The sequence below is a fragment of the Struthio camelus genome, chromosome 5 (genome assembly GCF_040807025.1).
Source record: "Struthio camelus isolate bStrCam1 chromosome 5, bStrCam1.hap1, whole genome shotgun sequence".
In the NCBI taxonomy this organism is placed as follows: domain Eukaryota; kingdom Metazoa; phylum Chordata; class Aves; order Struthioniformes; family Struthionidae; genus Struthio; species Struthio camelus.
This window is the reverse complement of record NC_090946.1, coordinates 27,724,309-27,737,399: the sequence shown is the minus strand read 5'-3', so window position 1 is coordinate 27,737,399 and position 13,091 is coordinate 27,724,309. Positions and strand designations below refer to the sequence as shown.

At 37.4% G+C, this 13,091-nt stretch overlaps 2 protein-coding genes and 1 long non-coding RNA gene across 6 annotated transcripts in view; 1 reads left to right on the top strand and 2 right to left on the bottom strand.

Annotated features, from left to right (window-relative positions):
* DNAJC24 (DnaJ heat shock protein family (Hsp40) member C24) overlaps window positions 1–9,291 on the top strand; it is a 38,841-nt gene extending 29,550 nt beyond the window's left edge. For both annotated transcript variants that reach the window (XM_068945280.1, XM_009678420.2), the window contains exons 4-5: window positions 7,743–7,811; window positions 8,929–9,291. In XM_068945280.1, coding sequence (XP_068801381.1) covers window positions 7,743–7,811; window positions 8,929–9,053 — 194 coding nt within the window. In that variant the 3' untranslated portion in view covers window positions 9,054–9,291. The remainder of the gene's footprint in view (window positions 1–7,742; window positions 7,812–8,928) is intronic.
* Window positions 1,618–7,800, bottom strand: LOC138067451 (uncharacterized). Its single transcript, XR_011141416.1, has 2 exons — window positions 7,698–7,800; window positions 1,618–2,212 (listed from the first exon to the last, which is right to left on the bottom strand). It is a non-coding gene; the product is annotated as an uncharacterized lncRNA (long non-coding RNA).
* A 923-nt stretch (window positions 9,292–10,214) lies between the features above and the next one.
* IMMP1L (inner mitochondrial membrane peptidase subunit 1) overlaps window positions 10,215–13,091 on the bottom strand; it is a 37,238-nt gene continuing 34,361 nt past the window's right edge. For all 3 annotated transcript variants that reach the window (XM_068945277.1, XM_068945278.1, XM_068945279.1), the window contains one exon: window positions 10,215–10,373. In XM_068945277.1, coding sequence (XP_068801378.1) covers window positions 10,305–10,373 — 69 coding nt within the window. In that variant the 3' untranslated portion in view covers window positions 10,215–10,304. The remainder of the gene's footprint in view (window positions 10,374–13,091) is intronic.

Sequence of the window (13,091 nt, the reverse complement as noted above, 5' to 3'; positions counted from 1 at the left end):
TGTATGTTTTGTGAATTTTTTTCTAACTCCTTGTTTTGTCATACTGGTAATGACATAAGAATACCCTTTTATCTTTTGCTTCTAGTCTGTGAAAAATCTGTTGGATGGGAAGAAAGCCATATCACAATTTACCTGTTATAAAGGGACTTTTTTTCTTCAACGGATTTTCATCTTAAGGATTTTCCATTGTTCATTTGGTTTCCCATTTAGAAAAGATGAATATGCAGTTAAAAACAAAAGTCTTACAGTAATAATTACCAAATGTTTTTTAGTGAGTTCAGCTTGTAAACAATCTAGTTTATAGTTTTCGTATCAGAAGTTACCTGAGGCCTGAAAGTTTGATTTGTTGCACTTGAAAGAATAAGCAATTTTTCATAGAATCAGAGAACCATGCAGGTTGGAAGGGACCTCCACAGGTCATCTAGTTCAATCTCCTGCTCAAAGCAAGTCCAGTTAGGTGCTCAGACCTTGTCCGGTCTGATCTTAAATTATCCCCAAAGATGGGGATTCCACAAGTGCTGTGAGCAGCCTGTTCCAGTGTTTGAACAACCTCGGGTGAAAAATGTTTTCTGTATATCAAGTCAGAATTTCCCTTTTTGCAGCTTGTGCCTTTTACCTCTTGTCCCTCCACTGTGTGCCTCTTGAGAAGTCTTCTCCACAGCCTCACAATAGGTAGCTGTGGACAATGAGATGCCCCCTTAGGCAAGTTCAGTTCTCTCAGCCTCTTCCTGTATGTCATGTGCCCCAGCGCCGATCACATTGATAGTCCACGGGACTCACTCCAGTATGTCAGTGTCTTCTACTGGTGAGCCCAAAATTGGACGCAGTACTCCAGATGCTCTCATAAGTGCTGAGTAGAGGGGAAACAAATCACTTCCTTTGACCTGCTGGCTACACTCCTACTAATACAGCCTGGCATGTGGTATACAGCCTAGTATATGGTTGGCCTTTGCCAGAAGGGTGCGTTGCTGATTTCTGTTCAACCTATTGTCCACCAGGACCCCTGGGTCCTTTTCTGCAAAGCTATTCTCCAGTCAGTTATCTCCCAGCCTGTAATGGTGCATGGGTTTATTCTATCCCAAAAGCAGGACTTTGCATGTATCTACACTTAACTTCATGACATCCCTTTCAGCCTATTTTTAAATCCTGCCAATTTTTAAATCCTCCTTTGAATAGGAGCCCTGCAACTTGTGTGGAATTTTGTTGACTTTAGATACACAGTTCTTTTGTATTTAACAATCACATAATTAAGATGATGAGTTTTACCACTTCATTTTATGTTTGACTAATTAAAGATGGAATCATTGATAGAAAGGTAAGAAAATTAAATCAATAAACCAGTGACTTTCAGTGAGTAATTTCTGAAACTAAGTATAGCGAGCAATTCAAAACTAATAATGGGGTGGACACTAAAATTAGTTGCTTTGTATAAATTTATGGGGTGGAGCACCAAAAGAATAGTTCCGCCCCCCAGTCTGTGGCTCCAGTGAGGTTCTCTCCAGGATGATATGTTTTTACATGTGATGATGGACTCAGGTGTCCCTAAAGCACAAATGTGTGTAGCGCTCAGGATGTAATCATCAGTGGGCGTTTTCCTACTCAAGCATGTACCTCCTGTTGATTTTCAATTTTTTAATTTTATTTTTACAAAATTAAAGATACAATTTTCATACATTAATACATTTTTCAGCATTATTTTCCCTTTTGTTATTGCTTCATTTCTTAGGACCTGTAATTCTTGATATCTGGTTGGAATTTCCAGTGTTTCAACTTGCATCATTTGTCTCTAATTCTGTCACTGTGCACATCTGAGAAGGATCTAGTTCCATCTTCTCGGTACCCTCCCATTAGGTAGCCAAATGGAGCAGTAAGAGCTCTCCTTAGCCTAAAATAGCTCAGTTTAGAATGTCTGGCTGTTAATTCAGCTTTCACTGACAATGTTGTTATTTTTACAACTTGAAAATCTTCTGAGGATGTGCTGTCACTCTCAGCAGTTACGCAAGGTTTCTACTCCAAGTTTTGAAAGGGAGTCTTACATAGGTGTAGTCACAAATCAGGAAACTGAAAAACAGAGCTAAATAAAACATAGCTCCTTCTTCCCTTGCTCCTTCCCTTTCCTCTTCTAATACAGTAAACAGAAAAGAGTGCTTTGAAGATGGTCACTTTCCCTTTTATCCAGTGTTCCTACTGCTACAGCTATGAAGTGATGATGCTGTATTAGACAAAAAGATATTTCAAGTAACTTCGTAAATAGGCTACCAGAAGAATAGCATTACAAATCCACTACAAGAATAAGCTGGAGAAGCAAGATAAAAGCCTACAAAAGTGCTTTTAGTAGCAGAAATGACAGCTGAACACCTTAACTACCATGTTAGAAGAAAAAAGTTGAATGCAGCATATTTTAGTTCCTTGCTAAGAGAATTTATTCTTTACAAATACTTTCAAACTAAAATAAAGCTTTAAATACGGCCATTAAGTTAGGCTTTTCAGTGTGCCATGTCATACTCTGAAGTGACAGAACTGTACATCTGTCTCTAAGCAAGCGTTTTACAGTTACAGACCCTCAACCAACGTTGGGAGACGAGCTCCTACCACAACTCTGGGTTTAACTTTAGCCTGTATTGACTACAAATGAAGCAGTATTCTCTTTTAACAAACATAGAGTTTCACTATGAAAACTCCTTAACACGCAACTTCATTATAATTTTAAATAAAAGTAAGCATGGTTATTTTAAATTATGTAAGAGATTCAAGAAACTTAAGTATTTGTTTAAAAAATAGCTTATTGAGGAAAAAAAACTTCTGAAAATATTCAGATTTTGAGTACTGTGATAACTGATTTTGTGTAATCATTTTGAGACTGAGTAGATGCTATGAACCGTATTTGGTCTGGCAATGCGTATCTTGAACTTTTTTTGGTTAATGACTTGTGTTTAAAAAAAAAAAAAAATCCAATCCTTCCAAGAATGAGATAAAGAGCTAGAAAAATCTTTTTAAGTATTATGACTATTTTTACTATTATCATAACTGTTAAAAGGGTTAAATTTCCCTGCTTAAAACTCAGCCCTAAAGAGCCCAAGAAATATTTATTGTATCCTCAAGTGAAACTTAAATACCTTTCCTCTTTTATAATTTCTGAATGACCCAGCAAGAGCTCTAGTAAAGCTTTACTGAACCAAGCTGCTAATAGTTATTTAATGTTGTTCTGTAGCCTGAAAGAATCTCAGTAGATTTTTTCCTTTTAATCTCTTTGAATTGCAGGCTCATAAACCTCTCTGATGAGCCTGCCAGTGTTTTCTTAGATCCTGCAGTTGAGACAATAGAGCTGCAGAATCCTTTCACCTCTTGTTGTCAGACAAATCCAATAGATTGCAAGGCCAGGCAGCCTATACTACTTGTGAATTCAAATTTGTTTTTTCAAGTTATGATAGCTAATCGGATCTTCATGATTTTCTGTATCTGTCCAGGGACATGTTTCAGAAAGTACAATTCTACACAGAGCTCTACATATTGAGCTCACGTCACGTTGACGTAAGCACACGAAACAGCTCATCATTGGTAACAACACCAATCTCAAATAACCTTTTCCTCCTTCAAGGGAATAAAAATCGGGCACTAGTTCGCTTCAGGCTCTAAGATGCATGATAATAATGACGTAGATGAAATAACGAGGGAGAGCTTGTAAGTTCCCCAAATTCATATTAGGCTCTGCTTCTGTTCAGATAATTGGCCAAATCTATTTGTGCGGTCTTTAAGGCTTTTTAGATTGGATAGTGTATTGAATAAGAAAGCTAGAAAGTTAAACTAGCTTTGTTCAGCTCTGGAAAATGGGTTTCTTCTGCTTGATGCAGACAAGCAAATAATTGCAGCATGCAAAATTGTGAGTGATAGTGTGGCTACTGGATTATGTGTTATGCTTGGAGACTTATTCAGGAAGAGAATGTATTAATTTAAAATTAACATCTTTAAGATAACTAATAAACTGTTTCAGGACTGAGCATCAGACTAGGAATGATCTGTCCAGACTGGGAATTGTATGGAAGATGAACTTTGCCTATTGAGCTCTTTAATTACAACTGCAGTAACGAATTAGAAAAGCTTGGCTGAAATTCTGTTCATCCTGTACTATATTTGCAATATGAGAGGTGGTAGTGCCTCAGCCGCCGCCTTCATTACTTTGCCAGTAACTTTACTTTAAGAAGTATGGTAACCTTGTGAATTTGTATCTCACCACTGCTCTTTGGGGCACCATACGGTCCATCTGCCCTTCTTATATTTTCTACCAGCAAGACGTGACCCAGACCTCCACCTCCAATCCTGCAAAATTTGTTCTGACTGAAATCCTGCATCATGAATTTGAAATAGGAAAGCCTGATTTGATTTCTTTTTAATTCAATTTTTTGCTACTTTTAAATGAAGCTAAGAAACAGCTGTTCTTCCTACAACTATTTTCTTTTGCAATTTTTTCCTCCTTGTATTCAAAAACTCAGCAAAATAGGAAGAGCTTGTGTTTTCCACACTGTTCTCCCAGTCTCCCAGTGGGAGTTGTTTTCTCCCACTGCAGTGCAGAAAAAAAACCTGAAGGTAGACTTCAGCAATTTGATCTCTGCTTTTTTTCTTCTCACAAAAGAGGAGGAGGAATCTTTACTTCACATAAGGCCTGCTGGAGGAAAGGCCTCTGACTGTTTCTGTGGGTGCTTTCAGGGCATTCACAGTTCCTGTTATAATGTTTTGTGGCTAAAAACCACGCTAATTTCAAGTAACGTTAGAATATGTTTGGCATAAGTTAAGACCATCTAACCGTTTATTTTAATTCGGACATTTCATGCAGTTAACCAGTGTTCTGGTGAGGTGTAAAGAAAAATGATGTTGTCACTTTGTATAACTAAAACACTACTCATAGCTCTGTTTATGTAATTGAGAGCAGGAACAACAATAAGAATGGATGATTGATAGGTCTGTCTTCCAGTTTTCTTTCATCATTACTCTCTTGCTGCGCCCCCCCCCCCCTTTCTTTGATGGCAATAAGTATTAGGTGTGAGTGGGTTAATTTTCTTTTAATCCTGACCTTTTTACCACAGAATAGGTGTTCAGCAAAACGTAAAAAGAGGCTGTATTGATCCTCTCATTATTTCCAATGTGTCTGATTTGTTTTAATCTTCTTCAATAAAACTAATTTAGGTGAAGCTCATTCCCAAGGATCTATAATATACATTTCGGTTAAAATTAGAATAGTAATTTAGTTACAAAATAAAGCTTGGAATGATTTTTAAATTTGGATATAAATTTCCAATTTAGAAAAAAATATAAAATGCAAGTATTAACTAGATTTTGTTTCCACTGATATATAAGGACAATTAAAACATATAGTGGTTCATTTCACTACTGGTACATTACATTAATACTCCTATTATAACATGCTCTTAAAACTAATAGATCTATGAAAGGAAAACAATTAAAAAACCAGGTTAGAGGTAAAAATTAATGTAGATGACTAACCATACCTATTGCTAGGGTTATACTGTCACAGTAGCCTTAAAGTTCTTTGTAACAACTTATATTACTTTGTTGTAAGTTTAGGAATCTTATTTGTGAACAGCTTGCTTTATATAGTTAATTTGTTAAATCAGCTAATAAAATATTGCTCTGTATCCATCTAAATCACTATTGCATTTTTTACAATGCGTTAGCAAGTTCTGAAGAGTGAGGTGGTTGCAATCAGATGATGGTATTTGGTGATAACGGAGGAAAGAGTCCGTTATCTGATCAGAATAAAGGTTGGAAACATGCTGTTTTTCTCGGGTTTTACTGGAATGCTTATAAATAACTATGTCTTACAGAAACACAAGGGAAAATGGATTCAAATAACTACAGACTGCTCAGAATCACAGACCATCACCTGCTGGGGCTTCAAGTTATGATCAGAATCTCCCAAATTAGAATGTTAACTACCATTCAGTTACAGCAATATTACACAATATTTCGTTTCTAAAAGCTTTACAAAATGTTGAATTTCAAATGATAAATGATTAGAATTCCATATATACTGCATTCCTAAGTACCTTAGACTCCTGCATTTTAGTTAGCATCATATCTCTCTGTAATGTAGTCAACAAAATATGATCTCTCCTCCCTGGATTATTTTATTTTACCTTAAATGACCACTTAACAAAATCCAGATTCAGTTTTGGAACAGGAACTGCACCCTCATCATTAGACTACAGAATTGTGATCCCTGTCTTGCGTCCGTTTCGTTCCAGGGAATTACTTTCCATGGGGCTATAACTTCCATGGAAAGGGGAGAATTTTCTCACCTGGAATAACATTGTATAGAGCATCCAAGCTCTCAGATCATAGCTAGAGGAGGTAGCTGTGAAACACCCTTCTTTCTCCTGTCTGGAGTGAAGAACAGTTTACATGGGAGAATCCGGTAATACATCCAGAATACCATACAATCTAGCAATTGGAGCAATTTCTTGGGAGTTAGATTTTAAAATTATTTTAAGTACTTGAGGCCTCTGACTTTTTCTTCAAGTGCTCAATACGCAGTTCTAGAATAAGAAATTCCTTCACTGTCATCTTTCATTTCATAGAAAGCAATATACAACACTACATTTTGTAGGAAGCTTGATGTTATTAAACTAGAATACTCACTGAAAACTCACTGATCCAAGTGAAGGAACACCTACTTTCTTGATAACAACCTGGTTTAAACCTGAAATAAGGACTAAGCTACTGAGTCTTGAGGAAATCTAAGACATTTCTGTGCATGTGTGCACAGAAAAAAAGATCAGCTTTCAGGCGCTTCTAGTTCTTTAGTTTAAAGAGCTACACTGTGTGTTGAGTTGGAGCTCCCGCATGTCAGGCAGCAGCTGGAAGGTTTTGTATAATAAATTATAAGGTTTCTGTGTCCTTTTAAGGATGTTACCTTTTATTGCTTCATTTGCAATTTTGTTGAGCAAAGTCTTAGACTGTCAATTTAACTTTGTGCGAACTGTGTACCAATCAAATGTGAGAATCCTGATAAATTACAAACGCCCAGGATATTTGCTTTTCCAAAATGGTGCTTTCAATTTTATTGCGCACTTTACATTTAACTTCATATTGTAGTTCAGTTCATGTTGAAAGAACACAGAATATCATATGGCAACAGATTTCATTCTACTTTGAGAGACTCCTTCCTACTCTAAAACTGTTTTTTGAGTTATCTTTTGTCAGTGCAGAAATCCTAGTGTTCTTCTCACAGCCAACTCTTCTAACATGTATTTGGTGCTTACACAAGGGTTCTTATTTGGTGTCTCCTTTCAAAGTACAGGTAGGCAGAGGCTCACAGTTTCAGCTTGTAGATGTATAGCTGCAGCTAGGCTTTTTATAGGTCTTTTATTTCAAAACAAAAGTTTGCCCCTAATTTCTCTGTCAATTTTTTGGATCAGCAAAAGAAGGGATTTCATCAGTGATGTCTTTCTTACACATCTTCAGCATTTACTTTTCCTTCTTAGTACAGAGAGACATCCCCAGGTATATGCAGAGATATGGAAGCTACAGTTTTAGAGAACTGCATTTTTAATGGTTACATTGGCTAGGTAGGACTCTCCAGTCGGGACCAAACTGACTGGAGTATAGTATACAAACCATTAATTGTATACCTGGCTAGGTATACAAAACCATTAATTTACAAAGAAGAAATATGGACTTACTTGTATGTTATTAGAGTTGAACATTTGTCACTGTTTTCTTTGTAGAAGATAATCTGACAAAAGAATGGCCACTGCATGCACAAATTTATCTTGAGGATATGTCCTGGAATGAAGGTATGAATATCTCACTTCCTGTTCTCAGTGCCTTTCGTTGTCATTAGAAATGTTTTCATTTTTTTTTCCTGCATCTTATACCTTTGTGTTGTGTTAGTGATGTGTTTTTGTGTTCTATTTTTAACTTTCTCTCTCAAATTAGTTCCCTCTCCTTCACTTTTTTTTTAATATATTTTCCTCTTATTTATCTGTTCTGTTGTCTGTTATTGCCTGCTATTTTTCCATTTCTCTGTTAGTTCCTGTCAATCCCATCTTCTGAAAGTCTACTGCAGTCTTTCTCTAGCACTGGGCAGTTGGAATTGGCACTCAACTTTCTGTGCTTTTATTGTGCATTCATTCTTCACCTCCTTTTTTTCTTCTTGGATATTGAGAGCATGCAGGACCATTTTTTTAACCTAGCTATCTTCTTCTAGCATAACTGATTTTTTCAATTACTGGATTCTGTCGTGTATCTTATTGTGCATTCTGTGATGGGTTGGGTACAAGTGTTCTCTTATATATTTTCCCTTCTAACAGTGTTTTACTTTTTTCCTCTGTTTCCTCTATTTTACTCTAGCTTTTATCATTTGACATGCTTCTTGGATGGCTGTTTCTGATTTCTTTCTTTTTCTTTTTTCCCAAGCTTGGTGGTGAGAACCTCACTTCTTTCCTTTCTTCTGTTTTATGCTTCTTCCCGTGTTAGCCTATTTTAGAACCATCTGTGATCTGACATCTGTATGACTAACCCCCCTTATTTTGTTCTTAATTGCTTTCCTGATCTCTTTAAAGTGCTTGGTACTTTGTCAGAATCAAGTCTCATTCAGAAATATTCAGTGGCTTAGTCCTTTTAACATATGGCTGATTCACTGATAAGCACCTTCTTAGTATTTGCTCTTTTAAAAAAAGACTACACCCACCCCAGTTGCTTGGCCTAAGAACTTCTCAGTCACTAAAATACACTTACTTTAAGAGTAAGTTATTTCTTGAGCAACAAACGATAGCACAGGTACTGATATTCACAATACAATGAGAGGTCGTACATGCAAATTATGTAACAGCAGCTTTGTGAAGAATAAAATAATTTCTTGGGTTTCTTTTCAAGCACTAAATGTTTTTTTTTGTTTTTCTTTTGTGGCAGGTGAACAATGTTATACTCTTTCATGCCGATGTGGTGGAAATTACACTGTCTCCAAGGCTGAAACCAAAGAGGTGTCTTTGCTTTGTTGTGACACATGTTCACTTGTTGTAGAGATCCTTCAATGATTGTTTCAACCAAGCATATTAACTGTTAAAAACTTTTTAAAAACTTTAGACAAGCACTGGACAAACACTGGACAGCATCTGCTAAGAAATATATTAAGGAAGAGGGCACTGCATTGGAACAAGTTCAGTCAGGCTTGAAAGAGGAAATATACATAATTGCTAATGTAGTTCTGCAGAAATGAAGCTTGTGTTTTCTTCCTTTATTAAAGAGCTATTTACTAAAAAAAAAAAACAAAAACTCCAGCACTGAACACCAAGTTCTGTACAACTGGAATGTATCTTCGGCTGTAAATGACACTTCTCTCTCAGGTAAGAACAGAGTACTACTTTCAATTACAGTCTGTATCAGCTACAGCTTGGGTACTGCCTCCTAAGTTAAATCCTTTTAATGCCTCAGAGAACAAAATTTAATCAGAAATCATACATGTGAAAATGCTTTGAAGATAATGAAGAGTAAGGCACATAAGTGTGAAACAGGATCATTTTTGATTTCTATGCTAAATATTTAACCTATTCTACACTGAACCCTCAGAAAGATTTCAGTCTTGGAAAGAGGTGGCAGAGAACCACAGAGCTAGGAGGCTGGCTCTCAGTACCAAGTAGTATGTATCGTCTCTGTGCACTGGACTGTAGCTGCATTAATCTTTTAGCTTGCAGCAGGAGCATGCTTTTGAATTGGATATTCTGATTGTACCACTATCACCTGAACAAAGGCAATCTTGATTCCTTAGATGAAAACTAAGCAGGAAGATCCACTCTCACCCCTAACAGGCATGCAGTCCCCAAGGCCAAACTAGAGCTAGTTTGAGGGGAAAAACTACAAAATACATGTAAGATCCTGAGCGTGACTGTTACTCTTCTCAGTTCCAATACTAGTATGCCAGACTATTTACTAATGCAGGTGTTGTCTATATGTGGCTCTAGACATGCAGCAGTGTAACTCTGCATTGCATCTCCTTCATCCTGTGTTAACAGTCAATGTAACCTTGTAACCTTGTCTTGTAGTAAGAATCAAAACTTTCTAATAAATACAAGCACTTACTGTGAATAGCCAGAGGAAAAAGAATAGAGACATACCATGTTTCATGGTGATGATGATGGCAGTATATCATTTCAACTTTTAAATTAGATGTAATCTTGGGAAAAAAAAGATGATCTCTGTCAGATAGTACTTGTTTTTATTCTAAGCAAAAATAGTTCCATTGATTTAGTAGAAAGTAGTAAGAAAGCTGGCAACACCCAGTAATTATTTTAATCATCAAGAAATCTTTGGCCATTAGGGCTTGCACGTAGAAACCCAAAGTCATTCAGAGGCCATATCTGTAAAATAAAATAGAGCAAGGAGTAAGAGACTTTATCACAACTCAAAGTCCAGTATTATTATTCCTCTTATTAATATATACTTTCCATAAACTGCATCTTTTTTTTTTTAAACTCTTTGGTTGACAGAGCATAGCAGAAGATAGTAAAGAAAATACACAGGTGAGAAAAGTTTCTAAGGATAATATATAATATACACTACAAGGAATCCTCGTTTCCATACTGGCTGGCGAGAACAAATTTACATACAGCGTGTCTTGCTGTGGAAGACTTCCCAAATTAAAGTATTTTTTTCCAACCTTGGAAATAAATACATTGTTAGAAAGTATCTTTTTAATTCTAGATTTTCTGGCTTGTGAACCTCATAAGAACTTAGAGGACAAAGTGTATATTTAATACATATGTGGGAGAGGAAAGAATACCATGAACATCAACTACCATTGAATGTAGTTGTGAGGCATGTTTTTGCACAATAGGCATTTGAAATGCAAACACTCAGCCTTAAATAAATAAATAAAAATAGAGACACAGGCTGGAGACCATGCAAATAGATATAAACAGATGGAGCATCAGCTGTCATCAGGTGCTCTCAACTAAGGGGCTCCTCTGAGAGGGGGAAAACGTAGAAAAGGAGGAACACAAATCATGACCACACAGAGGCACAAGTGTCAGAGGAAGATGCTCCCTGGTAAGAAAATTTTCTCCCCAGCAGTTGACTCTATCACACAGCTATTCATTGAACTGCTGATGACTCCGAAGAGTACTTGCTTCTGAACACTCACGAATAACATCCAAGACTTGCGTACATTTTAAGAAAAGTAATAGGGGGATCAAGGACAGTCTTTTGCACTTTATCCTTTGTCGCCATTGGCTCCCTTCGTTACAAGTTCTCTCAAAGATGGCATGGGGGGGGGGGTCAGCAGGAAGAAGGGAAAGAGATGATTTTGAAGAGTAAATCCCATCCTGTGGCTCTAATCCCATGAAAATCTCAGCACTCCTGCTCAAGATGAAGAGAGCTAGACAGAGAAAGGTTTGTTCCCAAAGCATTTGTTAGAGTGTATATCTTGCTCATTTTTTTTCTTAGAATTCGGTCTTAAGGAAGGTATACAGAGACACCTTCCAGGAACGGCAAATTCCTCTACCGCAGAGTTCATGGAACAGCTGCAGCATAGTAGGAGCCTTTGCTGTGTTCTGTGCAGAGTGCAAAAGCAACTTCCTCAGCTTGGAAGAGGAAGCACAGTGCCAGGATTTCATATTTCAATCCCCATGACTTATCCCTTGTAGTGAAGCCAAGGACAAGCTGAGGCAGTTCTTAAGGATGGGAGACACAGTACCAAGCAAGACTTAGCATCAAGTTACGCTAGACTGGGACAGTACACTGCTAGAAGCTCCCTAGACTTGCCTCCCCTCTCAGGCCCCTTGCAGCACTGTGATAAGTTGCCATCAGGGGGATTGTACCTCACCCTGCAGGAAGCTGGAAGGGCGAGTTATTCCCAGGACCTCAAATTCTGTGGATCTGAAAAAGGCCCAAAGCGTTGTTGTGTAAATTTCTTTGCAAATACCTATCTTTTTTGGCACATGCAGTTAGAGGAGAGTATGAGGGACACCTCCTGCTGTACAGAAGTACACAAAGATAAGAGTCTTGTCTCTCTATCCTTATTAGCCACTGAGCTATCTGAAGTTCCAAAGAAGTATATAAGCATATGGAACAATGACAGAAGGATACCTGTGATCTTGTCCAGAAGTAAACTTACAGAATTCAAGGTTCTCCAGAGAGGGCTTATGCTGACTGCAGGCTGGGTGTCAAGTTTTTTTTTTGTCTCAAAGGCAACCATGAATGAAGGAGAACAGGAGTGTCCCATGTTACAGGCTGATGCAAGTAGCCTAGAGGAGGAATTTCTTAGGCCATCTACTAACCGCACAAATCTCACTTGAGGCAACTTGAAACACATGTATTGCAATTTGACTTTATTTCAGTAAAAATAATAAAATCTGTTGTAAAAATTTGCTGTTTTGACTATTTGGTTTCAAATGCATCAGAGTAGTGTTATTGGTAGATTTAAAATGAAAATGATGTTTTATCTAGTCTGCATACATGAGAGAATCCAAGAAATAATAACTTAGAGTTGGAAAGGAGACAGAACAAGCATTCTATGTGAAACAAAGATATGCCACTGCGTATAAGTCCCAAGTCTTTTAAAGTTATGACAGAAGTTGAGTCTGACTTGTTGGTTCAAACTGGCTAGTCTAATTAGCGGCTGTTTCCCGTTGCCCTCTTCATCTTGCCTACGTAGATTTGATCTGATGGATGGGGGATAAAAGGGGCTAACTAGCTCTTTTGAAGATACTCTGAAGCTTTATTTTTGACTCGAAGCCTATGTCCAGGAAATGTACTGGACATCCAATCTAGGACAGCATGAAGCATGAGTACTATCAAAGTGGGACTCCCCTTAATGGGAGCATTTTACTGTGGTTACTTTGATTTCAGTGGCCTTTTTACAGAATAAACTTGTTTCTCAGAGTGGCAGTTGCTGTGCTGGCAGAGAGAAAAAGGGGGCAAAAATAACCCAGTTGTCACTACTTCTCTATCAGTTAAAAAATGGTACACCAACATTGCCTGAGAATCTTAGCTCTGAACTTCACAGATAAGCTGCGAGAGAACATTTCTGTTTTGCCAAAAATACGCTGCTTAAACAAACTTGGTATAAGCTCACTCTT